The sequence below is a fragment of the Pleurodeles waltl genome, chromosome 6 (assembly GCF_031143425.1).
Source record: "Pleurodeles waltl isolate 20211129_DDA chromosome 6, aPleWal1.hap1.20221129, whole genome shotgun sequence".
NCBI lineage: Eukaryota > Metazoa > Chordata > Amphibia > Caudata > Salamandridae > Pleurodeles > Pleurodeles waltl.
In genome coordinates this window covers 661,448,490-661,460,823 of record NC_090445.1, presented here as the reverse complement: position 1 = coordinate 661,460,823, position 12,334 = coordinate 661,448,490, and the positions used below count along the sequence as shown (strand labels likewise).

General features: G+C 41.7%; 1 protein-coding gene across 1 annotated transcript in view; it reads left to right on the top strand.

Annotated features, from left to right (window-relative positions):
* Window positions 1-12,042, top strand: part of LOC138300116 (fish-egg lectin-like) — a 53,769-nt gene extending 41,727 nt beyond the window's left edge. Inside the window, exons 3-4 of the mRNA XM_069239034.1 lie at window positions 2,172-2,511; window positions 10,559-12,042. Coding sequence (XP_069095135.1) covers window positions 2,172-2,511; window positions 10,559-10,703 — 485 coding nt within the window. The 3' untranslated portion in view covers window positions 10,704-12,042. The remainder of the gene's footprint in view (window positions 1-2,171; window positions 2,512-10,558) is intronic.
* The last annotated feature ends 292 nt before the right edge of the window (window positions 12,043-12,334 follow it).

Below are 12,334 nucleotides of genomic sequence, written 5' to 3'. Positions count from 1 at the left end.
AGCGAGAATTCAAAACATTTTGGTTAGCAACCTTGGGCGTTTGACAGATCTGCATCAACTTTGCAGAAAATACGTTCTTTCAGCTTAGTATTATATCAAGTATTGTGCAGGTCTCCCAAGGGGCTAAACTAAAGGGTCGTGGGTCAGAAAAGTAATAATAGTTTTCAATTTAAGTAAGACATGATTTTGCTACAGGCAAAACTACTGAATAGAATGAAACCAACTTTGGCATGGAGTTAAGACGTTACAGGGCAAATGCCCTGTCTGTGTTTTTATGTAAATCATTCCTGTAGTTTTAGAAATATTCGTTTTACAGAACGTTACTGGGTTTGGTTTGACAGGGTACTTTTACCAATATATTGATAGCTAATTTCCAAATTATTTCCGGACCCCGATGCAGAGAGAAAAATCTAAAAAACAAAACAAAACAAATCTGATTGGACAAGGGAGCTTTTCTTCTGCTGCACATGTGCTAGAAAAAGATCGGCGGACAGTCATGGATCTTGTGTCGAAGTTACAAAATTTGAATAGAATTAAAGGGTTCACAGAGAACATTATTTAGCTCCAGAAATTACATGGAGATGCCAGAGAGTCAGATGCTGCCTTTAAAAATTGCATTTTTTTTATCATGATATCAGCAGATCTGATTGATTCACTAGAAAAAATGTTGAAAGGAAGAGACTCCAGAAAGAGTGCATCGGGGCAAAGACACTTCAAGAAAATGAAGAGCCTACATAAAAAAAAAACAGAGTGGGTTCCAAAGGTCCATAGGTGGCACTGTCGAATCCAGAGAACCATGACTGTCTCGACCATTCCATATTTGCAGATCCAATAAAAGAGCCACTAATTAAAAATATTGTAGGTCCAGAGTGAAACTGAACACCACCAAAGGACCACTCAGTGCACCCAGTGACAAAATCTTACAGCCAAATGATAGAATCTATTTATATTAATCCCCAAAATTTCACTGAAAAAACTTTGTTAAGTAGAATGTATGGTAATGTAATTAGAAGACAAATAGCATTGGTTAAAAAAGTAGAAATTTATCTTAACAAAAGATCGGCAATTGAAGAGACAGTATGGTTATGACTCAAATCTTAAAACACGAAAATGCACCAGGAAGGGAACCATTTACTTCTCCTCTTCTCCCACCCAACTTACTGCACATGACCTTACATATGACAGATAATGCTGGGCATGGCTGAACTCCATGCCAACTCATTCCAGGAGTGTGGAGTACATGGCCAGGCCAGAGGGCATGCACTGCATGCAAAATGGGCTAGAACACTCATTATGAAATGCCGAGCATTTGGGTTGGGGGGTGCAGAAACAGTTACAAGGGCTCTGTGTAGCAAATCTACACACATACGGGCCAACAGGGAGCAAAGCACACTTCTTCAGAGAGGAAAATGTCATCAAAGGATGGAGGGCGAAGGTAAGTCAGCCAGTCCATTCTTTCTCTGGCGGAGAGGTATGCCACTGCAACAGTGGACAAGTCTAACATTGTCTATCACTCATCTCAAAACCATTCCGATGAATACAGCCAGGGCCTGATTTAACAAAAGAGGTGCTGCTCCCAGTTCCGGTCCACTTTTCTTGCGTCCTTAAGCGCCCCCTTAACGCCACAATGTGTGCACCGTATCTACGATAAGGCGCATCATGGCGGTAGTTAGGGAACTAGCGTCAGAATTGTTTATGCTAGTTCTGAGCTTTGCATGATTAGCATAAAAAATGTTGACGCTAATCCTGCAAAGCCCATTGAGGCCCATTGTAAACAATGGTGTTCATCCTTTTAACGCCTGCTCTGAGCAGGCTTTAAAAGTGCTGAAATAAGATGACACAAAGAAATCCCTTTGATTTCTTTGCGCCATTTTTTCGCCCCCCCTCATGGGGTAACACCACCTTTGCATACATTATGCCTGGGACAGGCATAATGTAGCGCAAAGGGTTACAAAGTAGAGCAATGCATGCATTGCACTACTTTGTAAATTTGGTGTGGTGATTTTGGCCTCGCAGGGCCACATTAGCGTAAGAAAAAATGCTGCTAATGTTTCACAAGGGGGCGCTAGGGGCTCTTACATCTGCCCCATAATGTTTAGTGGGGGGGGGGAGTTTTTCTGTCTATTATTTTCAGTTGACCTCACATCTTTTGTTCTTCATTTTATTTCCAGGGCTTCTAAAGCAGATTGATGCCGGTGGAGCCCAGTTTATCTCTGGTGCTAACATGAATGATGACATTTTTTGCTTGCCTGATCAGGCAACAGTGTCAGTTAAGGATGGGTCGGCCCTTCCCTGGAACAATATTGCAGGGAAGCTGAAGTACTACAGCTGTAACACTAATAACTGCTGGGGAGTGAACTCGGCTGATGACATCTTTTACCGATTTTCCGTAACGCCAAGTTCCTGCAGCGGCTCCAGGTGGCAGCAAGTGGAAGGCAAGCTCGCCATGATTGAAGTGGGCAGCGACGGCTCTGTGTTTGGAGTCAACAGTGTGGGGGATGCATATCGCAGGTATAACAGGAAACATTTATTATGGTCTCTTATTGTGATGATTGTTCGCCTCGAAAAGCTCTCACTTCGAGTGTTTATTCTCTTGAACCTGTGTCTTTGAAACTAGAAGCTGAAATGTCAGTGCAGTACTGCGGGGCTCACTGCATCCATACCCGAGCCTCACTTCAGTGTTGACTCTGCAGTGCAATGCTGGGTTCAGTCCTTGTGCAGACACTGCAAGAAGGTTTGCACATGCTGGTCATTTACTTCAGAATTAGAGCTTGAATTGTCAGTGCTGATCTGGATACAACACTCTCTCGATTCTTTGGAGTAAATGGGCAGTACAGTAGTGCAGCGGTACAAACAACGTCACAGAAAGATGACATCACATCTCCTGAGACGTGCATTGCTACCACACCCCACTATGTCACTTACCAGGGTCCCTGCGGGTGCTCTGCAGGGATGCAGTGTAACCAGCATCCTGTCCCAGTCGCACACACCTTTCTACAAATTGTTAAACCCTCACAAATGATTGTAACAAGAGAAGTGTGGTCAATAAATAAATTAAGTTAGAAGCACAAATATAATGAGCCCATAGGATCCTTGGCCGTTCCTGTTCAGTTCCATCAATATGTGCCTCTCAATGTAAAAGCTGCTTGCTAAAAGGCAGTACCTGGCCTTCCACTCTTTATCTAACTGAGACAGCATTCCTCTCTGACTCACATATTAAGTATCAATTTGTAAAATACATTTCTGTGAGCGGTACCACAGAGGCAGGCTCGACAGCCAAGGTTGCATACCACATACGAGAAATGGAAACAGAATTGAATCTGCTGTCCATTCTGATGGACCTACCCGCGTGTTTTTATTTCCTATTATTATTATTATTATTTTACATTGTTGGGTCCTTTTGCATCCAGCTTTTTATTTTTGAATAAGGAGGAGCCTCTCCTTTTCTTCACTGCTATCTGTTTTTCCTTTTGGTGAATATTTGCATGGTGCCCTGTAATCTGTTTTTCCTTTGGTATAAATTTGCATGGTGCACTGCTATCTGTTTTTCCTTTTGGTATATATTTGCATGGTGCACTGCTATCTGTTTTTCCTTTGGTGTATATTTGCATGGTGGACTGTTACCTGTTTTTCCTTTTGGTGTATATTTGCATGGTGCCCTGTAATCTGTTTTTCCTTTGGTATATATTTGCATGGTGCCCTGTAATCTGTTTTTCCTTTGGTATATATTTGCATGGTGCACTGCTATCTGTTTTTCCTTTTGGTGTATAACTGCATGGTGCACTGCTATCTGTTTTTCCTTTGGTGTATATTTGCATGGTGGACTGTAACCTGTTTTTCCTTTTGGTGTACATTTGCATGGTGCCCTGTAATCGGTTTTTCCTTTGGTATATATTTGCATGGTGCACTGCTATCTGTTTTTCCTTTTGGTGTATATTTGCATGGTGCACTGCAATCTGTTTTTCCTTTGGTATATATTTGCATGGTGCACTGCTATCTGTTTTTCCTTTTGGTGTATATTTGCATGGTGCACCGCTATCTGTTTTTCCTTTTAGTGTATATTTGCATGGTGCACTGCAATCTGTTTTTCCGTTCGGTGTATATTTGCATGGTGCACTGCTATCTGTTTTTCCTTTTGGTGTATATTTGCATGGTGCACTGCTATCTGCTTTTCCTTTTGGTGTATATTTGCATGGTGCACTGCTATCTGTTTTTCCTTTTGGTGTATATTTGCATGGTGCACTGTAATCTGTTTTTCCTTTGGTATATATTTGCATGGTGTTGTGAGGCCAGGAAATAACCTACTGGTGGTGAAACGTCAGCAGGATCCAAGAGCGGCAGTTCAGTTAGACGTTATTTTTCCTTTTCTTCTTGGCTGCGTCTCCACAATTTCTGACTTGTCTGCCAGATACCAATAAAGAGAAAAACCTGTGGACGCTTGATGAAAGCTAGAGGCAGAGAACAGTACTTCACATAAATGTCGATTTGCCAAAACGCCATGGTTAGTGGAACGGACGTCATACACCCTTTGTCTCGTGATGGCATCACAGGGTTGACTCCTTCTCCAGTCCTTTACCCTCAACAGCCTCCTATTTGAGGTGTTAGAGGAAAAAGAAAGTGTGGTAACTGCAGAAATAAAGGGACCCTAGGACCCTGTTTACTTTTGTTCCTGCTGGTGCATTCATGGCCCCCTCTAGAGGCCAGGGGAAGCAACTGCAGTGCCAGGTCTACCATAAGGCAGAAACCAGATGCCACCACTAGACTTTCAGCATTTACCTCCACGATTCTTCCAACCTTCCATAATTTCTTCTGTGCAAATGTGTTTAATGGTATTGTTGTATCTCTCTACTAGCTATTCCACCTCTGGTGGAATGCTGAGGTCTTAATTTGGCTTTGTGGCGAAAGTGGCACAGACAGCAAACACCTGTTTTACGGTAAAGGCAGTGCACTGCTTGGCACATCAATCATGCATGTTTTATAACAAAGGGAGGTCACTGCTTCTTGGAAAATGTACCCCCTTTATAAAAATGTTATCAGAACAATATATAATCCAACTATGGTAAGTTTTTATTGTGGTTTTGTTTGAAAATTGGATTGCGTGATCTGCTGGCATATGAAATATATAATGCTGGGTAACCAGCCTTTTAACGCTTTAAAGCTGAAATCACCACCAGCAAGGAGGAATGACTTAATGTAATTGCGCACATAGAAGTATTTGTGTTGCTCTCAGTCCTTAAATTCTTCAGCCCATATTTGTTCCTCAGTCTGATGACAACTTGCTGCCCCATCCGTGTATTATCAGTCAAACATCTCAGCATTTTCTCCAAGTATTGTAAAGTCAATGTTTTTGGTGGGTGAAAAGATTCCATTAAACTCAAAGGAAGAGAATATTTTTGGGGCAATTTGAAGAAGACGGGTGACCATTTCTATGAGAAAGGAAACCCAAAGCAGGTGGCATCCTACACATGAGGGTGAAATGAAATGTCTGTTTAAGCACCTGATAATATCTTACTGTTGCGTATTCCTCAGTCCCCCGACAGTCTGTACCTTAGTATTTGCATGTTTCTTTCTGTACACTTTGTTCCTGTGAGTCCCATAAAATGCTCACTGTGCTTGAAGCCCTTTCTGCATTCTTTTCAAAACAATGAAAGTCTGCTCTGCCCTGTCTATTCCTTGTCCCCCTGAAATTCTGTTGTTCACTACGCATTCCTTAATGCATTGGCAGTCAGGTCCCCTCTCTCTGCTCTTTTAAGTTCCATGAGCATGTGTGGTCACCTGTGATTTTCTTAGTCTTCGATAGTCGGATGTCCATCTCTGCTAGCATGCCACTCTGCTGCTGATTCTGTTGTTTGCAGTCACAAGTCTGTTACACAGCTTTCTTCGTTCCCATGACCGTTTTCATTCCCATGTCCCTGACGCCCCAAAATCTGCTGCCTCCGTTAGTCCCTACATCCCATTAAAGTCTGCTGCCCCCTCTTTGTTCTTCAGTCCCATGGAAGCCTGCTGCCTCTGTTAGGCCCTTTGCCTCATTAGTCTGCTTCCCCATCTTTGTTCGTTAGTCCCATGGAAGTCTTCTGCCTTTGTCAGTTCTCCATCCCATTAAAGTCTGCTGCCCATTCTTTGTTCTTCAGGCCCATGAACGTCTGCTGCCTCAGTTAGTTCCTCTGTTCCATGAAAGTATGTTGTTCTTTCTTTGTTCTTCAGGCCCATGAAAGTCTGCTACCCCATGTATTCTCAAGTCTCATCAGACTCTAGTGTTTGGTCTGCTCTCATTAACATGAAACACAGTCCAGTCAGAACATGCAGCATCCTCAGCCTTTCACAACCCTTCTTTTCATCTCTTCCATCCTCTTCCTCAGGGAGACCATCCCCCTCTGTATTGGTCCACTGTGCTTCAAATCTGCTACCCTGACTAGCCCTTCCTCTAAAGCAGGGGTCTCCAACCTTTTTTTGTAGTGAGAGCTACATCTGATCAGTGAAAACCCTTAGGAACTACTAAAGACTAAACAACTCGTGCACTGTTACCATACATCCCCATGCCCAGCTTGATTGACTTTATGCCTAATGTCCAAAGAACCAGATACTCTAATTTGAACAAAATACTTTGACTTGTGCACTATGACAGGCCCGACATGTGGGTGAGTGCGAGTGTGGTCTTTGGGGGATGTCTGAACATGTGTGAATATTAATAGTAAATATTTGTATGGGTGACAGAGCCTGTGCCATGTGTACTTTCATCCAGAACATACATTTCCCTATATGTTGCACTGGTGCATGTATAACACAAACAAGGAATCTTTTTTTTTTAAATGAGAGACATTTAAAATGCAGATAAATGTTCTCCAAAAATATTCATAGCATGGAACATTTTTCTGCACTTTAAATTTCTTTCATTTTAAAAAAAAGATTGTAGTTATACTTATAGCACAGTGTCTTCTGGTCACTGGGACAAAGAGGCATCTTGTTTGTAAAACTTTGAAATGGAAGAAAACTAAAATGAAGACTTAACCTAATCACTAAGGTAACTTTTTATTACATTTTCTCCATTTTAAAAGCATTCAGAAACATAATTTTGTTCACAACTTTAATATTGAGTTGACAAGGAATTTTATTTAAGAATTAAATACCTCAGTGCCTCAGTTGTTCACCTCTGTGCCCCAGTCCCAGCTTGGGTCATAAATCTGAATGAGCACTGCTCATTATCAGGGCCTGCTATCTACAGCCTGATGATAATAATATAAAATAAACACAACCTTCTCTTAACTTTAAAAGAAATGTATGACCATTTGCTTATTTAAAAATGAACTCAAGGCTGTGAGCTGCTCAAAGTATCTGGGAGCTACTGGTAGCTCGCGGTTGACTGGTTGGAGATACTGGATCTATATTCTTAAGTAATAGTCATAATAGTAATCACTCATTAATAGATTAATAAAATGTAAACTCGTTGAGCACTTTGTGGCCTTGTCAGGGATATGTAACACTATGTAGACGCAACATTGCAATACACATAATGTTGTCGTTTTCATGCTAGAACCAAAAGACTCAGCATTCGCTTTGACAACCAACCTGGTCAGTGTCCCAAAAAGGGCTGGAGAGTGTGCCTGCCTGGGAGAGAAGTACAGTAACATAAATCTTACACCAAATGCAATGTTTATGAGTTTAGGTAGAATTTCATGTGTGGTGTTTAAGGAATCGTAATTTCAAATGTCATGCGTGGTGTCTAGATAATGGTAATTTAAAATCCTTTTTAATGATAAAGTCAGATCTTAAGTCACAGTTCTGAAAATGGCACATTAAGAAAGTTGGCATTTTCTTGTCCTAAACATTTTGGGCCTAATATATACTTTTTTAGCATTGCATTTGCGTCTTTTTTTGACGCAAAAGTGGCGCAAACTTACAAAATTCAATTATATTTTGTAAGTTTGCACCGCTTTTGCATCAAAAAATGATGCAAATATGGGGCTAAAAAAGTATAAATCAGGCGCGTGGTGCCTCCAGCCTGTTTCCTAGGTCCCATGATTAAGTATAGTTGGTAGTTGGTCTTTGTGTATTCCTCCCACACAGTCACACAATAGTACTGGGTGTAGGCAGAATGGACCATACAGGAGATGACTGGGGCAGGGGTGGACTTGTCCACAGCCCACTTGCACTTTAAAGACACTGCCCCAGCTCACACACAAGGAACTTCCAACTAGCCCATTGTTACTGCAGACAGACGGGGACCAGGGCAGAGAGGCAGGAAATTCCAGACAGCTCTGTAGGGGAAGAACCTCAGACGTTTCTGACACTTCAAAGCTGCCATTGGGTACAAAATAAGGATCATGTACACAAAACGTATGAGGGGGAGCCAAAGAACAGACCCACAGGACCTGTGCAACCTGTGAGAGGACCACTCTTTTCCGTGATCCAGTAAAAATAACACATGATTGTGATAACCGTGTATTGGGGACCTATCTCAGGGGCTCCACCTTACAGAATAGGTGGTCTCACACACATTATAGTGTCATGCTTCATCATTTGGTCACCTTTCCCCACCCGGGTAGGACAATACCACTTGGGCGGACTTAACCTTGTGGTTAAATGAACCCAGAGGGAGTGCTGGAATAATGTTTTTCTGGAAAATACAGGGATCCAGTTGTACGAATAAAATTACCTAGCAGATCACAAATGTGGATCACACCTTTACTAATGGTTTGCTGGTAAAAAAATAAAAAAATAGGGACAATATTGAATATAATGACTCTTAATGTCGTTCTGATCCTAACGGCCAACATGTTTCTGCCCACACATCTAGCCTTTACTGGTCTGGGGTATTCTTCAGGGCCTGGGATCCCTCCTAATTGTAGTGTGAAGAGAAAGCCTCTCCTAAATGAATGGTGAAAGGCTCATATATAATACACTCAGGGCCTACCTGAGTGTCTACTCAAATCTGGTAGTCCTAAGTAAAAAAAAACAGGAGGAAGAAAAATTAAAACTTGGCATGCACAAAGGCTATAAATACGTGAACACATCTATCACATAACCATAGCAAACCACTGCGAACAAAGTGCCAAAACGCATGTCAATAGTGGTATCACAACCATGCAATTATTCATTGTTGTGGACGCAGTGCCTAAGAATATTATTTATTATATCCACTGCATCTGTTAAGAAAAAAGGACTTTTATTCTCTCTTACCTTAAACTTTAAGGGCAGCTGGCCCCTGGTCTGGGCGAGGGGATGAAGCCCCTTATTGTCACACACTGTGAAAGAAATCAAAGGGAATCAGAGGGAAAGAAAAACAAATGCCGTAGAGTGGTATTACACGTGTCGCAGTTTCCCGACCTCGTCCCATCGAAGCAGTGGGAAATGCGCTCCGGCAGGAGGAAATCTGGAACAATGCAAAATACCTGATCTCTCCTTAAATTATTAGTAGGGGTATCCTTTGATACATTTGAATAAATCAACACGCACACTGGACGTCTGTCTAGGTTACTGGAGAGTCCCCAATCAAACTTTGGTTTGTTAATTACTGGAAACGCAGTAGATCTAGAGTGTGATTGATTAAATAAACTGAGCCTCTGCAGCTGGAAAAGGAATCATGAAGCCCTCGCTCTTCCGGGAACTTCACTTCCACGTTCCTGTTTTTCACAAGTCTCTTATTGTGTAAAACAACACAGACTTACTTCATCAAAGGGAGCGATCTCTAATTGCACCTATTGGTCTTTATTTTGTCACCAAGATTATGAGGCTATATCTAGTTACTTTTTATAATTCCATTAATCTATCGAACAATTCGATACTAAAACTAATATTGGTACTCCAATGGAAAATGGAACATAGGACTGCTGCTGGCCCCAAGGTTCAAGCAGATTATTGAGCCACATTCAATCTTACTTCTGTTCCATGGCTTCCTTTCTATTATCCGTGAACCATTTCTCTCCATTGGCTCTTTGTTCTTCCAATTTTCTCTTTGAGTTGTGTTGTAACGGGCAACTCCAAAGATGGCTGTTCAAAACGACATTTACATTGCACCTTTCAATGGCATCTACAAGGAATCCTCCAACTTAAACATCAGGAAGGAAATGGGAGGGACTGACATGGTGGGGTCCTTGGCACACATGGAAAGAGAGGGTGAATTATTTTGGGCATAAAGAAAGAGAGTAGGCACAAACCACACAGGTGTAATTCTTTAAATTCAAGAATATGTTTTATGAATTCATAGAAAATAGTTTGTGATTCAGGCATAGGGCGAACTGTCAGCACCTTGGCTCGCATGGCAGTGTGGGGCGAGTAAGTTTTAATGTGCGATACCCGGCCTGACCATGCATAGCTGACAGCAGCTTCCGTACGCTGCATTTTAAGGGCACTGAAGCCCAAGTGCCTTTACATGTTTAAGCCCTTACTGTGCACCATACAAATGCTATTTGATTGGTCACTTCTCTTTACTGTAGTAAAGTGGGCAGTAACAATCTTCTACGATAAGTACAATAATACTTTCTCTTGCAGCTTTCAATGTTTTGAAATCAGAATTTGTAGGTGAAAATCTGAACTAAAATTCCTCCCAACTTTATTGTAGAAATGGGATAACCTCAAGCAACCCGATTGGAACATCTTGGAGCCAGCTGCAGTACAAATCCCATAAGTTTAGTCACCTGTCATACGACCTGGGCCTGCTTTGGATCCTCACCAAGGACCAGATGATCCTCAGATGCAAACTGTAAAGCACAGGAGCGCTCACCAGCTCAACCACAGCAGATCTGTTTCAGGCACAGACTGGATTACTGTCCTTCTCCGGATCATTTCAATAATTAAGCATCCTCTACTATTGTGCAGTCACTCTCTTTACTGTGTCACTGTTTGCTGTTACTAGGCCTCTCCCTATTTCTTTGACTCTATTCTACTATCAAATGCTGTTTTTCACACAGAAGCTCACTTTTTACCCCTCACCTCTATACAACTATGTTTCTTTAACTTCGATTCACCAAAACGCCAGAGATGGAGAATGTGACATCACAAACTACTTGACCACTGATCATATCACAGGATTGTACCCTTCTCCCTTACTTACTCCCACAATAACTTCCTATTTACTGCTGAGAGACTAGTGGAAAGGCAAGCAGTGGAAATACAGAAAGTAAATAGGGCTCATCAGAGTCCCTTTTACCTTATTTTCCTGTCACTGCCTCAACAATCAGTTTAGACCAGAGGTTGCAAATGCTGTGTCAGGAGTACCAAAAGGAAAGCTAGCAGTAACACAAGTTACCTGGTGTCCCCTAGTAGGTGTCAATGCCCATTCCCAACTTCTCATGTTCCTGTCTCTGTCTTTGACTTTCTCGCTCTTCTCCACTGTTTCTTCTGTCACACATTCTTTACCTTTCACATCTTGTCCTCTGCCATCTTAAGGTCTGACAACCCTATTTAATGTTTCATAGATGTAAAAATATCCACCAACAGAGGCTCCTCTGACTCCACCAAGGTTTTAGTCAACTTAAATAGCAAATCTAGGGTCAGTAGTACACCACCAAGTTTGGTGGCGAAACACTGCCAGGGGAAGTTAGCCAGGTGTCCATGAACCCGTACGGTCCCCACCTAGGCTTGTTAGGAAGAACAGACAAGTGAGTAATTAACCCATACTTTGAGGGTCAATTTCAGTGCCAGCATTTGGTGGTGGACATTCAGCCTTCAGCAACAGTCAATGGTCAATTATCTGCCAGATGTTCTCTCTATGAAGTGGATTCTCCCATGGCAAATGGAGGCACTTTGGTGAAGAAATGTTTGTTGCTAAGGCTGAAAACTAAAAATGTGGTGACATTCCACTATTGGTTTGGCAGAGGAGGGCAAATCAATTGTAGCAGCCAACAGAAAATCAATAGACTTTGAATCAGCCCTTCTTTGTCTTTCACCCAGCTCACTTTCTATTCCCCTCTTATTCAGTCTCTCCCACTCTAGCAAAAGTTCTCCTTCTCTTTTTCATTACACCCATCGACCTCTATGTTCGCCATGCGATGTATCTGAACAGTTTTAGTTAATTTAATCAATTAAAATCTTCATGTAAGCATATGTCGAATGTTTTTGTCTTTTTTTAAATAATTTTTTTTTAGTTTTCTCCAGAACGTACATCAAAGACAAACACATTTCCCATCCCAATGAGTATGCAATCTGCAACCTTGCATCTATCAATGCTCTCCCTGTGTCTTTCCCACCCCTCTGCAGTTCTTACATACATAATAATAATTAACAGTTGGCCAAAAAGGATCACATTTCCTTGTCCAAATTCCACAGTGAGCACCTGCAGGGTTCATTCAGAATTCCTCTAAATTGGACCCAGTCTCCTCATCTCCTCAAAGATTTG